The 20195-nt window shown below is 39.5% G+C and overlaps 1 protein-coding gene across 2 annotated transcripts; it reads left to right on the forward strand.

Annotated features, from left to right (window-relative positions):
- Positions 1 to 201: 201 nt before the first annotated feature.
- On the forward strand, positions 202 to 20160 carry LOC117299902 (syndetin-like). Of its 2 annotated transcripts, none has more exons than XM_033783492.1 (29): positions 202 to 308; positions 1465 to 1545; positions 1868 to 1912; positions 2096 to 2242; positions 2549 to 2602; positions 2721 to 2791; positions 3313 to 3430; positions 3810 to 3845; positions 5347 to 5429; positions 6057 to 6099; positions 6305 to 6403; positions 7670 to 7810; positions 8553 to 8694; positions 9404 to 9498; positions 9652 to 9746; positions 10176 to 10274; positions 10884 to 11154; positions 12278 to 12393; positions 13461 to 13543; positions 14188 to 14306; positions 14977 to 15096; positions 15532 to 15632; positions 16055 to 16151; positions 16413 to 16571; positions 16949 to 16989; positions 17455 to 17535; positions 17868 to 17966; positions 18842 to 18932; positions 19422 to 20160. In XM_033783492.1, the coding sequence occupies exons 1-29, from the start codon at positions 267 to 269 to the stop codon at positions 19533 to 19535; spliced, it is 2883 nt and encodes a 960-aa protein (XP_033639383.1). In that variant the 5' UTR covers positions 202 to 266; the 3' UTR covers positions 19536 to 20160. The 2 variants fall into 2 exon arrangements, with proteins under 2 accessions (XP_033639383.1, XP_033639384.1); XM_033783493.1 differs by having other exon boundaries at positions 15535 to 15632.
- Positions 20161 to 20195: the final 35 nt, after the last annotated feature.

The raw sequence follows: 20195 nt of genomic DNA on the forward strand, positions 1-20195 counted from the left end.
CAAACAGCTACTGTTTTATTGTGTTTTCAGCCACCATATCATCACTTTTTATGCATAAATACTTGTTAACATTCTCAAGACTGTTTGCTATAAGCGTTAGAAACTGAAAATTGATTTGTTTTTTGGTATGACGGCTAAGGCAGAAAGTGTTTTGTATACCGCCCTCTGCAGGTGGTAATAAGACAGTGTTCTTGAGGAGAATTAGAAATGGGGCGGTCAAGTTAGTGACATTTTCCATTTATTTTATTGGCAATTTAGGAGGGGAAATGATCAACATGAGGAAATTTAAAACTCTCATCACTCGCCAGGTATGTATAGATTGTAACTGAATCTTTAGATATATTTTTGGTTGAAACATAGGACCATATATGGAAGAAATAGGTGACTTAATCTTCCCTGTCATGTCATGTCTTATAAAAAAAAAATTGTTCTGTCCAGATACATCAGCAGTGGGTGGATTGTAGAAAAAAAGTCAAGCTTAAACAGGGCCTTGCAGTTTTTGTACTCTGGTCTTGATCTTCAAGTTGAAGGGACATGACAGTTTCCCCCTGTTAAGGGGCAAGGTCCTCTGTGAGGAAAAATTAAACTCATAAATTGGAACTTTGCAAATAAATGGCACCACAGCAAAAAGCAGAGCGTTGCACCACCGCAGCATTATTGCTTGATTGATGAATTGAATATTGTAAAAATATTTTCAGTTTTGAAAAGGGGTTTCCGTATTCTCCCTCCACTTTTTCACTCATTTTTACCGACAGGAACATCTCATTTGAATAAATTAGATACTAATTTATTCCATAATGAATGAAAAAGTTGTGGCACCGCAGTAATCAGGATTCAGAATTGTTTACGTTTGAAATAAACAAATCTTCCCCTTTAGGCTTTATAAAAAGATGACACATGTGAAACTGAAGGAAAAACTATAGGCATGCAAATGTGAAGGGCAAGAAGTTCTAGTACTAGTAGTAGGAGGTTGGAGTAACTATAGAATACAGGGTCACACTCGGCGACAGCCCTAACCCTATTACCCTAATGGCCTAACCCTAACCCTGGAGTGGCCCTGTATTCTATAATTGCTCCAGGAGGTTTGTGGAGACAACATTAGACAACATTGTTCTGGGCCCAATTTCATGGCTCTGCTTACCGCCGAAATCTGCGCTTACGATCGCGATTCCCCGCTTACGTGCAAGCGCCGCATTTCTGCGCTAGCCTTGTAAGCGTAGAATGCCTCGTAATGTGAAGTACGCACGCGCAGAAGCCCAAATTCGCCGCTAACCCGTGAAATACGCTTGCCGTAAGCACAGAATTCCCTGCTTCCGTAAGCGCCGATTCTGTGCTTACGGTAAGCAGAGCCATGAAATTGGGCCCGGGTGTTGTTGGATAACTCGAGTTATGTGGATTTAATCCAACATGGAGCTAGCTTTATCGACGGATTATAGAATATTTATTGTTGTCTTTTCTACACAGGGAAGTGGTTCAAGAGACGACAAGAGTCCAACAGATGAAGTAGCAAGAACACCAAGTCCAATTGAACCAATTCGATACAAGGTAAGATAACATAAACGGAGATGCCAAGTCCAGAGGCCAGCTATGCGGGAGATTTTTCAATTCAAACACCCCCCTCCCCCTTTAGGTAAAATATTGAATGCTGTTAAGACTTGCTGACAACATGAGAGAAAAAGTAGAGATCCGATTCAGCATCTTTTTTTTTTACCTGAAAGAAAACTTGAGCAAGTCTAGTTTCAACATCAGATATTAGTGAATCACTCAGTAAGGGGGACAATTTGGCAGTGTTAATTGGCAGTAGATAATTTGATCAATTCATCAAACTAACTCATTGAATGATTTGTGGCTTTTTCTTTTCTTACAGAATGAACAAAGGGAGTTCTCCAATGACCCTGCTGCTGAAGCAGAGGTAAGAAAATTAAGAACTTCAAAGAGAGTTGACCAAAAATATATCATCATCCAAAGAAAAAACCTGATATTTCCCTTTGAAATATTCTGACCCATAATGGAGAGACTTTGAAGTTGACACTTTGAATCTGATCTTTTCATTTGATGCCTTATGACCTTTGACCTCTCATGACTTTTGACCTAGATCATTGAGAGCATAGAGAAGGAATATTTCAAGGATGAAGATTTTGACGGGAGTGAGTTTGAGCTTCTGAAGCTGCCAGAGTTAGATCAGATCGAGCCGCCGAAGCTAGCTGGGGATAGAGACAGACTGAGGAGACAGCGGCAGTCGGTAAGGGTCGAAGGTTGCAGTTTCTTAATTGCATTTATTTTGATACGTGTCAAATATCAAGAGTTCTCACAAAATAGTAATAATACAGCGAAAATGTTATGTAATAAAAAAGATAGAAACAAAATGTGTCAACAGAGACATGAAAAACATGTGAAAAAATAACATGAAAAATAGAGAATGGAGTATGTTCACATCCAGATGGAGTTGTTGCAGAAGTTTATGCCGTTGCAAGCTTAAATCTAGAAAATTATTGTTTGGAGAAAATAACAAAATCTATTGATAGCAAATCATTTTTGTATTTTTCAGGTTTCCAAGAAATTTTCAGATGTAGTACTGGAAAACCAATCATCATACACAAAGGTAAGAATATATTATTTGTAAATTCCACCAAGTTATTTAATGAGAAAAAGTGTCAACTGACCTGTTAGTCTCTCTGTTATTTTTATCAAGTAATAAAGTGTTTCTTGTGTTGTGTCAGGAGTTACAACGTGTGACAGACTTGCAGGCTAGTCTACAGACGGCTACCATCATCTGTACAAATGGAAGAAGGTAAGGAAATAGTTGACATTTTTTTATTTGATTTTTTTTAATGAGATATCGCCGTACATCAAAAGGCCGGATGGCCACTTCAAGGTGAGTGAGGGCTCACAAGGTCTTACCTCCTGATGCTACTCTCTATCTAAAATTTGTATATTTTTTTTTTATAAAAGTCTTATTTTAAACACAATTCCGCCTTCGACTGCGATGTTTGAATATTTTCAGCAAAAACCAATAATGAGTTTCAAATTAAAATAAAAATTTGTTTTATTTTATTTTAATTTAATTTAATATATTTTTTATAAGATATCGCCTAACATCACAAGGCCGGATGGCCACTTGAAGGTGAAGGCTATGCTTAACCGAATTGGGCTATCGACCCAAATCAACTGTTATTAGGGGCACGTTGCCACCTATTCCTTGTAAAAGCTTACTTCAGACATTTGTAAATACATTAACTTCAGACGTTGTTTTAGTATCATGTCAATATTTGAAACAATTTTAAAGCTGCAGTGGGTTTTTTGTTTTTGCAGACAACTTGCGATGGCCAAACAGGGTTTCACAGTGGCAAGCCTGAGTATTCTTGCCAACTTCAGAAAGAGACAACAACTACTGAGCTTGATGAAGAGTTTACACACGATCAAAACATTGGTGAGAATTAAAAACAATGTTGAATTAAAAGATGGTAATACATTGTGTCGGAGATCTCTTTGCACAATATGTATTTTTACTGTGACAATTTCATTTGTGTTCTTTAATTTATTAAGGTCCATAGTTGATTTCTCAAAATTTTTGAACTCTGAGGATTTGTACAAAATATTTTGAAAATATCCTCAAAAGTCCAATCGCTGTATTTGACATATTTAACCTTCATCAATATTTGATTTTTTTTTCTCCAAACACCAACAAACAGACAGGGAATTCTGAGTATTTGTACAAAATATTTTGGAAATATATCCTCAAAAGTCCAATCGCTGTAGTTGACATGTTTAACCTTCATCAATATTTATTTGTTTTTCTCTCCAAACAGCAACAAACAGACATCAGGTTAAGAGAAATGTTAGAGGTAAGTTTGACTTTTCAAAAAAGAGGTAATTTTTTATGTTAGGGATAAAGATTAATATTTGTGTTTTACCCATACACAGGGATGCGTGTTAAAGGCAGCGGACACTATTGGTAATTACTCAAAATAATTATTAGCATAAAACCTTACTTGGTAACGAGTTATGGGGAGAGGTTGGTAGAATAAAACATTGTGAAAAACGGCTCCCTCTGAAGTGGAGTGGTTTTTCGAGAAAGAAGTAATTTTCCACGAATTTGATTTCGAGACCTCACATTTAGAATTTGATATCTCGAAATCAAGCATCTGAAAGCACACAACTTCGTGTGACAAGGGTGTTTTTTTCTTTCATAGTTATCTCATAACTCCGACGACCAATCAAGCTAAATTTTTCACAGGTTTGTTATGTTGAGATACAGCAAGTGAGAAGACTGGTCTTTGACATTTACCAACAGTGTCCACTGGCTTTAAGCACTGTATATTTTCCGAGGCTCTGTAATCTGCAGGCATGCAACTCTTCCGCGTTTCCGCGGAATTCCGCGTTTTTAAAAAACTGATTAGCGCTAAGAAAAACATTCCGCGGTTAGCGCGATCTTAAGACAATTTACAACAATGCATCGTAACGCATGGTCTGGCCTCTGCCGCGGCACGCAATCCATTCTACTGCATGGTCAATCTAAAGCCCACAGCAAGCAATGCATACGTTTACACACTGCGTGCGGTCATTAATAGCCGTGTGTACGGTCGAAAAATCTGGAACAGTGGAACGCACCCCGTGGCGCAGGCGAGTTGTGTGATAAACCACAGCCTTGAAATGAGTCTAAGGTCATGTCTTCGTCTGGTCCCGCTATTTTGCAATAGTATACACGTATTGTACATGTATGTATGTGTGTGTGAGTTAGTTACCAAACGTACATGTATCTGCTGTGCTGTGTGCGAGTCTCACATTGCATTGCGCTACGAAACAGTCGCATCTTCAAACGTCCGTCAAAATGACATCCAAAAGAAAAGATATTTTAGAGCGGGACCGAGTGGTACCTGGCCAAATTAAAGCCATAGATAAAGGAGTAAAAAATACCTGGAAGTGGTTCTGGTTGGAAAAATAAGACGTAGACGGTAAAAAAAATCTGATTTTTTTTTTTTTTTTTGGGGGGGGGGAATAATAATTTTCTGCAAATTTCATAATTACCTGGGAAACAATAGTTAGTTTTCCTCAACTTAATCAACTCCCGATGCTTTGCCACCTTAGAATTACGGTGCATACATAGGCAAGGTGTTTTTCCATGTTATTTTAGTTGTATAAAACACTTCACTTTGTCTTTGTCATACATGCTAAGATTGATCCTACGAGCATAAAAAACCTCAACACTTTTTAGGGTACCATTGTGGGTCTCGAAAAGTTTCCTATTTTTTTTTCATCGGGCAGTTGCATGCCTGAATCTGTTGGTGATGCAACAAGCTGTTGGGTGGTTCGAATCCATTTATCATCATTTATTTATTTCTACAGGAGGAGGATTACCCTGGTGCTATACAGCTTTGCTTGGAATGCCAGAAAGCAGCTAGCACCTTCAGACACTACAAATGCATCAGGTAAAAATACTTTTTTTTTTTCTGAAAATTTACTAAAAATTATTTGAAGAAACTTGACTTCCATATTAAGATTGATAATAATGTTTACGGATTTGTAAAATGATTTAGACTTTAAACAAAGTAGAGAATTTTAGAATTTACAGAAAGCTTTATGGCCACTGTACTTTATGGGTGTGAAGCATGGACATTAACAGTTCTAGAAAAACAACTTGATGGTTGCTACACCAGGTGCTTGGTGTCGGGAGGGAAGAACACCCATCCAACTCAGATCTCTATCTCGGGTTCCCCAAGCTTAGTGCAAAAATCTGCGCAAGAATAGTCAAGTTTGCATGGCACTGCTTTTGCCACCATTAGCTTCCAGCCAGTAAGCTTGTCCTGGGAGCCCAAGCAAGGTCCAGCCCAAAGAGGTCGAGGTCACCTGACTTTGATATACATACTTAAAAGGAACACTGGGATTGTACCAGCAGATAAAATACCTAGATATGCATGAGGGACAGGGAGATGTGGGGACAACTTGGTCGTAACATCATTGACTGAGGACACCACTCGAAATAGAAGAAGAAAGAATGAAACATGGAGATTTGTTTTTAAAAAATCCATAATAACAATTCTTTCATCTTCTTGCAGTGAGTTGAGTTCTAAACTTCAGGACACCTTGGAGATGATTGAGGTAAAGTTATACTTATTCAATAAAAATAATATTCCCAAAAAGTGTTATCAAAAGCAACAGTTCCAGCGAGTCCCTCTGCTTACTGTTGAATTCTGCACTTATAACTCAACAAGCTTTATTTGCTTTGCAAGTTTTTGTGCTTACAGGCTTTGTGAAATTGGGCCCGGGGTGTAACAGTTAATTTACACTTTCTTCATTCTAACAGGAACAACTTGACCAGGCCCTCTCTAAGACGTGCAGTAACTTTGATGTCAAGCACTACGAGAAAGTCCAAACAGCTTACACATTACTTGGCAAGACACAAGTAAGTATTCCATTTATGCTAACTCTATAGACGATTTGACCCATGTTTATATTCAAACCGCCCTCTGTTGAAAAAACACTGTATACGTCATGTTTCGCCGGGCAAAAAGACACGTAGTCATATAATAGATGTTAAATTTGCATCGGGGATAAAGAATATTAATTTTTGGTTTTTACCCATACACCGATGTGTATTAGCACTGTATACTCAGTACTTTCCCGAGTCCTGTGAAAAAATATCACAGGCATGTTACTCAGGTGGGATTCGAACCACGTAGTCATGGTAAGATTGCATACACGTAGTCATGGTAAGATTGCATACACTTTCTAGCTGGCTGCCAAAACACAAAGGTTTTGCCCGGCGGTATGCGCGCGAATCATGTTATGGTTTTCGTGTGACGTCAGAGGTTACATCGTCTATACCGGACCCAAGCTCTGGTATTGTCAGCAACAGAGTGTTGGTTCAAGGAACTTGGCCATAATTCAATCAGAATTGCATCGTAATTGGGAAGGTATAGTGCAGTTTGCTGTACCATGCAGGCTCCTAGTGGATGACACCCATGCCTACATCCTTAATGACTGTGAAGGGGGTAACCCTGTTTCAGCCCCAGGAGTAGGTGGTTCCTAGTGGATGACCCCCATGCCTACATCCTTAATGACTGTGAAGGTCCGGTAACCCTGTTTCAGCCCCAGGAGTAGGTGGCTCCTAGTGGATGACCCCCATGCCTACATCCTTAATGACTGTGAAGGTCCGGTAACCCTGTTTCAGCCCCAGGAGTAGGTGGTTCCTAGTGGATGACCCCCATGCCTACATCCTTAATGACTGTGAAGGTCCGGTAACCCTGTTTCAGCCCCAGGAGTAGGTGGCTCCTAGTGGATGACACCCATGCCTACATCCTTACTGACTTTGAAGGGGGTAACCCTACTCTCATAAGTAGGTGGCAGCATGCCCCTGGTTCCAGTTCACCCTCACCTTGAAGTGTAACCCTCACCTTGAAGTGGCTGTCTGTGGCTTTGTGATGTTTGGCGATCTCTCCTAAAAAATATTTGAAAAAAAAGATTTGTAAGCAGTTTCTATTTTACTAAAATGAACTTGTGATTGTTGTGTATTTTAATCAGACAGCCATGGATCAACTTCATGTGTAAAATCTGAGGAAGTCCAAACAGCTTACACATTATTCCAATCATGCTTACTCTATTCTTCAGTGAGCAAGATCAGTAAGCAGAAATTCATTTCTAAAAATCAATGTTTGTGTTTTTCAATCAGACGGCAATGGATCAGCTTCACATGCATTTCACCAGTGCAATACACAACTCAGCATTCACCATCGTCTTGGGTTATGTGGAACTCATGAGCGGATCGGAGAATACCAACTTCCAGAAGATGCCATACAAGGATCTATGTGGGGTGAGTCTACTCAGGAGTTGGGAACACTACCCCTAACGTTGCTTGAAGTACCCACTAGGCCACTGGCAAGAGTCTAGACTACTGACCACAAGTCAAGTAATCATTGCGACGTATTTTTGAACACGTGAGGGCGCTCTCAAACAAATTTGCATCACTTCCGGTGTACATTCATTCTACCCAAAACAGTTATTAAAGACTTGAACACATTACGACGGTAGACATCATATCCATCACGGACAATAAGACCTTTTAAGGAGCCGTTATAATCCATCTCTAAAGCAACTTAACACTATGGCGCAACAAAAGTGACAGAACGCCAATTAAAACTGTGCAGAACGAATCAAGTATACCCCTGGAAGTGATAAAAATACTATTGAGGGTGCCTTACGCGGTAAAAACTATGGTGCGTATCACTTGACCAGTAACTCCACAAGTTCTACCATCTATTTTTTTTTTTCTGTCTTCAAATCTATTAACTAATGTTTACCTTAATCTCAAAACCCATTTATTCTAGTGAGTTCACATTGCTGGAGTTCTTCTTGTTTGTTTGTTAAGCGCAATGATCATTTTTGGACGGAGCTGTTATTATTGTTATTATTTATGTAGTCCTCATCATATACCGAAGTCCCTGAACTTTTCAAGCTAGAAATGTTTTTAACATTTTTATGTGAATTAGAAACTCAAAATAAATGTTGAAACAATAAAACTTTTATCAAATTGACTTTGTGGTTCTTTTTTTCAGCACATCACCACAGATATCTACATTCCGTGTCTGTTGGATTTATGCAAGGCATTATGGGAAGTCATGAAGAGTTATTACAAGACGATAGAATGGCACGAGACGAACGAAGACCCTATCAGCCCCATAGCCAGGGAACATAATGGTTAGCTCTTATAGATGAATTACACATGACGTCAGTGACCACCATCTTTGATGTAAAACAATGGAAAGTGCACACGTGTACATGCTGCGCACAACTCTCAGCCAATGATAGACTTTCACGCGTGCACGATTCATCAAAGATGGCGGCCAATGCAATACGTCTATAGTTTCCATTCAGTTTTTCTTGTGGTTTATTACTTGATAAAAATATATTGGATTTTAGGCATTGCATGGTGAGGTATCAATATATATCATCGTCAGAAGACTGAATAGATATGAGAGAAGTGGGTCTAGAGCAAGGTAGTCGAAACATTAAGAGCAATTAAGAACTCACTCTGCGGTATTGCAGTTGATAACGATTCCTCAAGCTAAAGTAGTAGTCCCAGCCAGTTTTCTACCTTCCGCCCGGGTAGTAGTGAAATAGCAGTTCAGTTCTTTTCAGAACTGAGAAGTCTCCCGAAAAATCCAAATAATCTACTCCTTGGTAGTATAATGTGTAACAAGACAGTTCTCTAAGAACAAACTCTACATGCGAAGTAGATACACACATGGTGTTACCGCAAACTAAAAATAAGTTGATAAAAAACAATTGCAATAATTTTGTTAAAAACTTTAACCAGACTTTGACTGTTAGTGTTTTTAAAGTATGCAAATGGTGCGCCTAAATGTATCTACTCTTTCAAGGAATTTCTTTTTGATATTTTGTGCAGAATCCGGGGTTGAAGTAGCGACTGAAATGGACGCTTCGTTTAATCGTCGATACATCAAGACTAAATTGGAGCATGGTCTGGCGAGGATCTGGCAGGTATGTCTTTTTGGAGGATCAGATCGAGGTGTAATAATAATGTTTTTATAAGAACTGGATATTGTTATGATTATTATATGTTGAAGCTTGCCTACTCATCCGTGATCAGATGATCTTCCTTGACCTTAGTGTTTAACATTTGACTTCTTGCAGGATGTGCAGCAGAAGGTCAAGACATTCCTCCTAGGGACCGATCTTTCAAATTTCAAATATGATGATTTTATTCACGTCTTGGACCTTGTAAACCGGTGAGTGATTTTCAATTTGACTACTTTGATTAAAGAAAAAAAAATTAACTATAAATTTTCATCATTTTTGTTATCGATGTGTTTTTAATGATTTAAAGGCAGGGTAAACTCTTGGCAATTGTCAAAGACCAGTACCCTCACTTTCTCCAGAAGACGATCAGAGCATACTGATCAAAACGTCGAGTTGAAACCAACGGTTCTTTTCAGAACCACCCCAACTCATTAAGAGAATCCCAACTCATTTTGTGGTGTTACCGCAAACCTTTCCCTATCGTATTTCCACCATACAAAGTTTCAAATCCTACTTGCCCTCACTTGGTTAGCCAACATAAGCATAAAATAACAAACCTGTTTTTATGGCCACTAGTCTTTAGAGTAATTGCCAAAGATGTAACTTCCCTTTAAATGATTGATCTTTTCCTGTCTTAGATTGATTCGTGTCGGTGAGGAGTTTTGCGGAAGTAAATCAGAGAGTCTTCATGATTCACTCCGGCAGCAGAGTCTCAACTACTTCAAGAATTATCACAGGTACACAAGCAAATCTTTCTAGAATGTTTGTTTTATAACCGCAGAAGTTGAAGACTGATATTCTTCTTGAAGTTGAATATACTGCTGAAAACGTAGACCACGTGCCCTGTATTTACAACTAAACCACCCCAAGCAGAGGTCCACAGAGGTGGAAGACTTGGAAAGAAACTACTGAGCCAGTCTGATCCACCTTTATGGAACAAAATAGTTTGGGAGTATTGAACCTTGTACGTTCAGGGCCCAACTTCATGGCTCTGCTTATCGCCAAATTCTGTACTTGCGATCACAAGCAAGAAATACCCTTCTAACCTGTGAAATTCACTTGATGTAAGTGTGGATTCCCTGCTTTCATAAGCATAGGTTATTTGCCTTTGATAAGCAGAACCATGAGATTGTTTTTTTTCTATTAAGCAAATTTCTTTGCTGAACAAAAAATGAGTGGGGGAATCGGTTACAAAAATGTAACGTTTATAGAGTTTTGGCTGCTAATTAGTTTCTGTAGTTTTTTCTGTGATTAGCAAGTTTTATGCTTTTACAGGCTCTATGAAATTGGGCCAAGATGATTAACAAAGAAAGTGATGAGAACTGCTTCTTTTTTAATCATCTCAGATCTCGTCTGGATGAGCTTCAGATGTTCCTAGAGAACGAAGGATGGGAGCTCTGTCCGGTCAAAGCCAACTTCACCATCACCAACCTCCATGAGTTCCGGTTCATCCGTCTGACCGGTCTGACCCAGAGCGGGGATTCAGCCAACCAGTCCAGTCCCTCCATCAGTATTGGAGGGAAGGGTGGCTACTTCAGTCGGTTCTGGGATGAGGGAAGTCCGTTTGATCGGAGGATGGACGAAGATGAGAATGAAGACGTTATTGGAACCAATGGAGTAAGTTGATTAATCTGACTATCCTGTTGTAGTAAGTCGGCACGGCACATGCTTAAAGCCATTAGACACTTTCGTTAAACAGTATTGTCCAAGTCCCACACTTTGTGTATCACAACTTATATATAAAATAACAAACCTGTGAAAATTTAGGCTCAATCGGTCATCGGAGTCGGGAGAAAGTAACGGGAAAACCCACTCTTGTTTCCGCACGTTTTGCCGTGTCATGACATGTGTTTAAAATAAATCCGTAACGAGATCGAGAATTGATATTGTTTTAATGTTTTCTCAAAAAGTAAAGCATTTCATGGAATAATATTTCAAGAGAAGTCTTTCACCATTACCTTCTGTAAACCCTGTAAGTTATTTGTAAATCTGTGAACTTTTTTTCTTTTCTGTACCGAAAGTGTATAATGGCTTTAAAGTATTTGTTCCAAAGCAACAATATGAGAAACAAAATCTGAGAAATGTTTCATGCTGAAACGTTTCTTGGATAGAAATGTTTTTGAATCCCTCTCTCTAAAACCACATTTATTTGAAAGGAATTGTTTTTTTCAAAATGTTATTTGTTATCAATAGCTGCAGTGATTCTTACAAAGTAATTTTTGATGTTCTTTAATTTTTTGAGTAAATACCAAAGGTATACCCTCCCTTAAAGCTGTAAATCAATAGGAGACTTTCTGGGACGATAGGTGGCAGCAGACTTACCAAGTAAAGCCATTGTTCTCATAATTATGCGCACATTCAGAACTATGTAAACAATGGAAATTGACCCGGTTGACTGCTGCCACCTTGCGTTGGAAAGTCTCGCATTGCAGTCAGTTGATGTAGTTGTAACTTGCCTTGCCTTGCCTTAATTCCTGTTAAAATCATGCCGGGGGCACTACGTAGATTGGATTTTTTTGTTTTGGTCCCTACCTGATTGCATGGGTTTTCCTGGAATATTTTGTAGGGGTTTTCCTTCCACATCTTAAACTGAAACCTCCTTCCTTGTCTTTTCTCCATTGGGTCCTTGGCTTGTACAGTTCCTGGCTTCACAACTAGAATTAATAAATGACACAAATGAAATGAAATGAATTGAATAGAGTTTGAGACAGATCTACAATAATTTACTTCGTTCCTGTAGGTTGACGATGTTGACGATACTTCCCTTGGCAATGAGGAATCAGACGACAGTGACGTTCCTGATGAACTCAAACAAGACTTCATTGATGAACTCACTCAAGGAAAACTCACAAAAAGGTACTTGGTCTACTCTGAGATTTAACACCCTCTCATCAACACCCCCCCACAACCTCTCATCTACCCCCTTTCCCCTTCCCTCTTACCACACCCCCTTCACTCCCTCAGTTACACCCTCTCATATACACCCTTACCACTCTTCCTCTAACCACACCCCCTTCACTCCCTCAGTTACACCCTCTCATATACCCCCTTACCACTCTTCCTCTTACCACACCCCCTTCACTCCCTCAGTTACACCCTCTCATATACCCCCTTACCACTCTTCCTCTAACCACACCCCCTTCACTCCCTCAGTTACACCCTCTCATATACCCCCTTACCACTCTTCCTCTAACCACACCCCCTTCACTCCCTCAGTTACACCCTCTCATATACCCCCTTACCACTCTTCCTCTAACCACACCCCCTTCACTCCCTCAGTTACACCCTCTCATATACCCCCCTTACCACTCTTCCTCTCCCCTTTAGCACCCCCTCCCCCATTTATAGTTTAATTATATTCGTAAATTTTAATCATAAAAAAACCTTTAATTTTAATCATAAAAAACCTTTTAAACCCATCACACTGCCCCTTCCTCAACCCCCCCCCCCCCCCCCCTTTCTCTACACGTCCACCTTCTTCTATCAACGTCCACCCTCTCCTATCAAGATCTTACTATTTTTTATTATTTTTCTTCCCTTCGTGCCGAGTATGTACAATGTCTAGATCTTATATAACTAGTCGTCACACTCATTCTATGGACACTAAGAACAGTGATACTCTTTCTCTCAACGGTATGTGTTTTATATACAGCGAGGTATATATAGGGCAGTTAGACTTTAGGTCTTTCTTATAAAAAATACTTGGTCTACTCTGAGATTTAAAACCGTGAATTCCATTTCAAATGTGGTAACCCTTTACTTTTACTCATCACCCTCTTCCTTACCGACTTTCATTGACCAAGCTACATACAAAAGGCACTCAAGCCTGAGCACAGAGGCCATTTGTAAGAAAGCTGTGGTTTTGTCTCCAATGGTTTTCATACTGCTCACTTAAAAATGTTGGTTTACTTCTTCTTTTTCAGTTCAAGGAAGCGACGTTCCCAATCCTCCAAGGGTCCTGTGCCGGTTCTTGCCAATACTACCCTCAATGTGCTACGTCTCTTTGGTATGGACATTTTCTGTTCAATCTCCGTTAACATTGTGGATAGGATTTTCCGGGATGCTTGTCAACGACAGACTTACTGTTTGAAATTACTGTTTTGGAAATGTGCTTATACTTTTAACTGTGGACACAATGGATAATTACCTTGACTCAGTTGGATTTGAAACTTTGCATGGTGGAAATACGATACAGAAAGATTTGCGGTAACACCATGTAATGACGATCTCTTAATGAGTTGGGGTGGTTCTGAAAAGAACCGTTGGTTTTAATCAACGTTTCGATCAGTATGCTCTGATTGTCTTCTGGAGAAAGCGCTTACACCGCAAACCTTTCTATACCTTGACTCAATTTCACAATCGATTCATCTTATAGGGAAGGTTATATATCTTGTAATCACTCTTAAAATTAATGGCTGTAAAAACTTTTGGTTAGAACCCTACAGCAGTGTTTGATAGTATGAAGTATTTTGAGAAACATTTCACTGTGAAGTAACGCGGTTATGTAAAAAGATACCAGTTTTTAGGCCTCAAAATTTGAATCTGAGAAGCGTTACGACCTCTCTCAGATTGTTTATTCCTATTATGTCATGAACAAATCCAATATCGTACCATCTTGCTTTAATTTCTTACTTTTGGTTTGCATTACAGGAAAGTACATGCAGATGATGGCTGTATTGAAGCCCATTGCGTTTGATGTCGTCTTGTGCATGTCTCAACTCTTTGACTACTATCTATTCTCAGTTTACACCTTCTTCGCTACAGACATGGTAAGTTTAAAGACTAAGATGAGCTCACTCAAAACTTACTCTTCACTTTGATATCTAAAATTTTACACTTTTGTCTGTTTCTCCAATTAGCTTCACTTTTGTCTTTGTCTGCATTAAGACACTTCATATTTGCATAATTGCTTCATTTCATAGATAGCTTGTTAAGTAATTCTTCTTCAATTGTCTCTAAGCAGTATCCTATATGAAAGTTGTAATAGGAGGTGACTTATTCATTTAGCTTCTATATTTGGTTTGCGGTAACACCATGTGTGTATCTACTTGCCAGGTAGAGTTGTTCTTAGGGGAACTGTCTTGCTTTATTCTACTGCCGTGGAGTAGACAGTTCCCCTAAGAACAACTCTACCTGGCAAGTAGATACACACATGGTGTTACCGCAAACCAAATATACATTGATACCTCACCATGCAATGCCTCAAATCCTATATACATTTAGCTTGTACTTAAGACATGTGTGCTGAAATGGCAAAGGTCGTGGGTTCGAATCCCTCCTGTGGATTTTTTTCTCCACAGGACTTGGGGGTGGGGGGGGGAACACTGAGTATAGGCCTTACAGGGCTTAACACACATCAGTGAAGACCAAATATTATTCTTTATCCCGATACAAATATCTATTACAATTTACTTTTGGCCTCTTGTTTTGAAATTGCAGAATGATTCGTTTGGGTTGAGTTTAAGTAACAAGATCCGCACCACCCTGAAGAGAATCAGTGATAATATGATCCAGCAGGAACCACCACCAGGCATGCTACCAAACCCCATGGAAAACAGGGTGAGTTTGCCCCCCCCCCCCCCCACAACAACTTACTTGGTAACGTGAAGCAGAGACCTGTTTATAGTACAAATTATTGTGAGAAATGGCTCTCTAAATGGCTCTCTTGTAGCGAAATGTTTTTGAAAAGAGGTAATTTCTCACTAAAATATTTTAATCTTAGTTAAGACATTTAGCCTTGTAGCCTTTCTCATGCATCTGAAAAACACACAAGTTTATGCAACAAGGGTGTTTTTTCTTTCATTAATCTCTTGCAACTTCAATGACCAATTGAGTCAAAATTTTCACAGATTTCTTAGTTTATGCATATGTTGGGATACATGTGAGAATACCGGTCTTTGACAATTATCAATGGTGTCCAGTGCCTTTAAGAAGGGTAACCTCTGGGGTCTCCAGATCAAACTGACGATGTTGTGATTTTGTTTGTGAATGTAGCAGGAGAGGATCGGTTTCCCTCATGTTTCACCGATCGTTGAGTTGACTGGGATCGAGCAGCTTCATGGTCTAGCTGAGAGGATCGTTGGCACGGAATCATTGTAAGGAACCAATCTAATTAATTTACCGTCAACCTCCTCCCTAAACCCACCCCTCCTGCCTCTAACCACACCCTCTGGCCCTTACATACCTGCACACACCCAACCTTAAAGCTTTCCTCATGTTTCATCGATCGTTGAGTTGTCTGGGATCGAGCAGCTTCATGGTCTAGCTGAGAGGATCGTTGGCACAGAATCATTGTAAGGAACCAATCTGAGAAAGTTCCCTTTAACCTCCTCCCTACCCCCAACCCTCCTGCCACTTACCCCCACCCTCTGGCCCTTACCCCCACCCTCTAGCCCTTACAGCTCCCTACATGTAGTACCCCACTCCACTGGCTCACCACTTTAAGAAAAATGATGTTGAAAACAACTTTAACACATTACAGAAATTTATTTAATTTTTTGCTTTCTTCTTGTGACAGAGTTTTCCTAGCGGAGCAATTTCAGCTTCTTCAGCCTCATCTTGAGTCGGTGATTCCTGCCTCCAAGAAACCATTCCTTCAACAGTTCTACTCTCAGGTAAATCATATCATAATTGTCAGGTTTTGTTTGTGAAGAAAAAAAAGTTCACCCCTAAAAATAATTTTTTTCCGAGTTCCCTTGATGGGAAGATCATCTAAACAAACAAACAAACAAACAAAATAACTTCCCTTTTTAAACTATCTTACTTGTTTCAGAACATGGCTTTGGCTGCTGCTGTCACCAAAGCCATTGCCGAACACCCTTAATGTGGATACAACTTTTTAAAGACTTTTTACATTTCATTTCTCAAACCCACAGACTGTGAGCGTAGCCAGTGAGCTGAGACGACCCGTCTACCGAGGTGTGGCATCAAGATGCATCTTGTTCGAGCGGATGCTTCAACTTATGGCCACGGTCAAGTGGGATATTAAAGACATCATGTCACAACACAGCACATATGTGGACGTCCTCCTTCAGGTAACCTTTGAACTCTGACCTTCCCTTCTCCCTTACCCTCCCCAGCCCCTCAGAAAAAAACCTTGCCTTCAAAGTCCAATTAAAAGCCACCGATAATTATTTACAGTTCCATTGGGAAACCAGTGTTGCATCTTATTTTCTAACCCCTGAAAAAAGATATTGAAAAAATAGGGCTAGAAAGCTCAGTTGGTAGAGCAGGCACGTTAATCCGGAGGTCTAAGGTTCAACTCCAACTCTAGTAAATTGTTCTTTGCTCAACCCAAACCCATTTTCTACAATAGCGAGGTTTCAGATTGATCATTAGATTTAACCTATTATTATACTCCAAGATACGGGGAAGCAATTATGGTCAAATCACACTTTCTTTTTCCCTGCAGGATTTTATGATATTCAATACAAGACTGGATGAAGTCGGCAGGTGAGTTTCTCACAAATTCAATTGAGGGATAACTCATTAAGTTGATCAAAGCAAGTTGTTTATTTAATAAATGGACCTTGTCCATCGATGTCATCCAGCCGCCATCTTAGAGGTAAAAATATGATGAAACCATGGAAAATGCATCTCTCTGAAGTGCGGTGCATAGGATGGGCCAAAGAGTTACCTGAGGGCAACATAGCGTAGTGATTAAGTAGGTTTTGAAACTGTGCATGGTGGGAGCTTGATAAGAAGAGGTTTTAGTAATGTTGGTTCTAAAAAGAACCGATGGTTGACAACTCACTGTCTCAATTCAGATTGCTCTGATCATCTCCAGGAGCATACTAGACTCGGTTGCTGGATGCTGCTTGCAGTGATCCACTCTTTCTATTTTATGTTGTTGTATCTTTTTGTGAACCAAAATTTTGAAAAAAGAATCAAATTAATTTTTCCTTCTTTCTTATTAAGGCGAGTATCCATTCCAAGTCCAGTCTACAACATCTTATGGGGTCATCTTGTACGGCTAGCTAACCGCACATACGTTGAAGGGTAAGCAAAGAGGACAAACTTATTTTTGGCACTGGGTTTACGCGACGGCTAGAGAGGCCATGACCTCTGTAGCCCTGGTGTTGGCCTTGGTGCCCCTATAAAAGATTTTCCATTTGAAGTAAACCTTTGCAAAATGAAAATGGCCTTGCCCTCTCAAAGATGAAATTTTATGCAATAAAATTATAATAATTCCATTTTGGCTTTTACAGAAGTTCATCACTAAAGGCCGTCTAAGAAATATAAATTTCTGTTATAAGAAATGCTTTTGAATAATAAAATGAATGATATGTTAGAAAACAATTTATGAAAAGAATGTCTTTCTTTACTTGCAGGTTTGCCAGCGCTAAGAAGTGTAGCAATGAAGGAAGGGCGTTGATGCAGCTGGACTTCCAACAGTTTCTACTCAAGCTGGACAAGCTTACTGATGTCAGGTGAGTAGACAGTCAAATGAGCAAATCAACCAAGGCTCGAATTTGAGAAAAACTCAAGATCGCCAGACTTGTCTGGATGTAAGTTTTCTGGCTCGATGCCAAAATCACTGGTCTAGGTCCTGCGATCCAGTGTTAAAGGATTCGGGTACTTTTTCAAAATGTCCACAGATTTACATTAAACTTCAGGGTTTGAAGATAATGATAGTGGAAAGCTTCCCTTTGAATATTACTAACTAACGTGTAGTTTTTGAGAAATGAGAAAAACAAGTCACAAAATTATTTTGGACTCATGAGACCAAAATGATTTTAGCATGTAAAATCCCCTTAACCAGTTATGATATTATACCAAAACCATAGCATAACTGGTTAATACGTTTTTACATGAGACGAAAATTATTACTTTTACTCATTTCTCAAAAACTACAGCACCTCAGTAAGTAAAATTTCAAGGGAAGCTTTCTACTATCATAATCTTCAAACTGTGTAAGTTTAATGTAAATCTGTGGACATTTTGTTTTTTGTTAGGAAAAAAGTACATACCCTTTAATTTCGAGCCCTGTCATTGGATTTAATAACCTTTAATTGATGACCAGTCGGGCGCGACACTTTGTTCCTGTTTGGGCAAGGTTGTGAACCATCGCAAAATACTTGATTATATTCAGTCAGTCAGTCAGTCAGTTGGGCGAGAGGATGTCTTTAGCCGACGCCTTCTCGGGAAACTCTGATGGTCGTCTTCCACGCATCCCGGTCCAGCATCAGCGTCCTAAGCTCAGTTGTTTCCTGTTGTGTTGCGTCCTTCTTCAGCTGATCTACGAATGTAATTATATTCCTTAGAATCAATGAATGATTTTGTACTGTATTTTTGTGTTTTACAGACCAATTCCAGACAAGGAGTTTGTTGAGACGTACGTGAAGGCATACTACTTATCAGAGTCAGACATGGAGCAGTGGATTAAAGATCATAGGGTACGTTGGATATTCCCCCCCCCCCCACACAAGCTTGTGTAGGCCCTCAACCGTGGACTTCTTATTGTCCCTCTTTTGTTTATACTCTAATAAATACCCAAATAAATAGTCTGTTGGGGTGTTATAAAACAAATATTGACTGATTTTACTCGTGCTATGGTTGAAACTCTGACTCCCTCAGTGATCCCTGGACTGTACCATTTTCCCTCAACTGCGACCTCGGGAAAATAGAACTCTTCGAGGATCACCTAGGGAGTCGTAGTTTTAACCATAGCACTCAAAGCAGTCAATATTTGTATACTAGTGTTGGTGGTTACCCTAGTACATACAGGATGCTTTTTCTCTAGTAGCTAGAAGCCAGCATACCAATCTTAAAATTATGATAGCTTTGACCCTTCACTGAGGGAGTTATGGGAAGGGGAAACAGACAAAAAGATAAACCATCAGTCACAAAATTATTGATTTCTTGATTTGTTTCTCTTCTTGTAGGAGTATTCAGCCAAGCAGTTATTGAGTCTCGTCAACTGCGCCATAAGCTCCAAGAAAGCCCGGCAGCGACTGACGGGCATCGTTGAAGAATTGGAGCGCACTCGTGGAAGGTGAAGTGTCATCTTAAGGTCACCCTGAAGACTGCCCTCGCCTGCTGATTGGACTGTTAGACCCTGTGCATAACGCGCAAAGCTGCTGGGATAGTGAGGTCATGCATGTGTTTTTTTACGCACCAAGAGCAGCTGTTGCCTCATTTGACCTGTTGAGGGCGCTATTTGAGATGATGTCATTGCAAGGGGTCTAAACGAGTTACGCAGAGAGTTGTCGAAGGAATATCAACGGGAAACGCTACATCCTACGGTCAACAGGGAGGTAAGAAATCTACTTTCATTAGAGATATGTTGATGATGTCAGCGAGGACTGTACCATTTTGTAAAAAAGGGTATGTATATATTTAATCCAGTAATCAGTTGTAATCAGTTATCCGTTTATAATAACTAGTGATAAACTTGTTGTAGGCTGTCTAAGGTGTGATGTCTGTTCTCATTCCAATACACACAACTCAAATTGAGGCTGCTATGCAGTTAGTCTGGTCTCTTGATGTATCATCACAGTTATCATGCATGCACTGTGGGTATCAGACCATGGTGGTCACAGAGTATGAAAGGTCAATTATTATTCGTTACGCATTGTAATGGACGAGTTCTTATCTTAATTCATTTTTTTTTTATTCGCTGTTGTTATACAATAATAATCATGAAGTGATAACACACT

This window comes from Asterias rubens, chromosome 15, assembly GCF_902459465.1.
Source record: "Asterias rubens chromosome 15, eAstRub1.3, whole genome shotgun sequence".
Lineage (NCBI taxonomy): Eukaryota > Metazoa > Echinodermata > Asteroidea > Forcipulatida > Asteriidae > Asterias > Asterias rubens.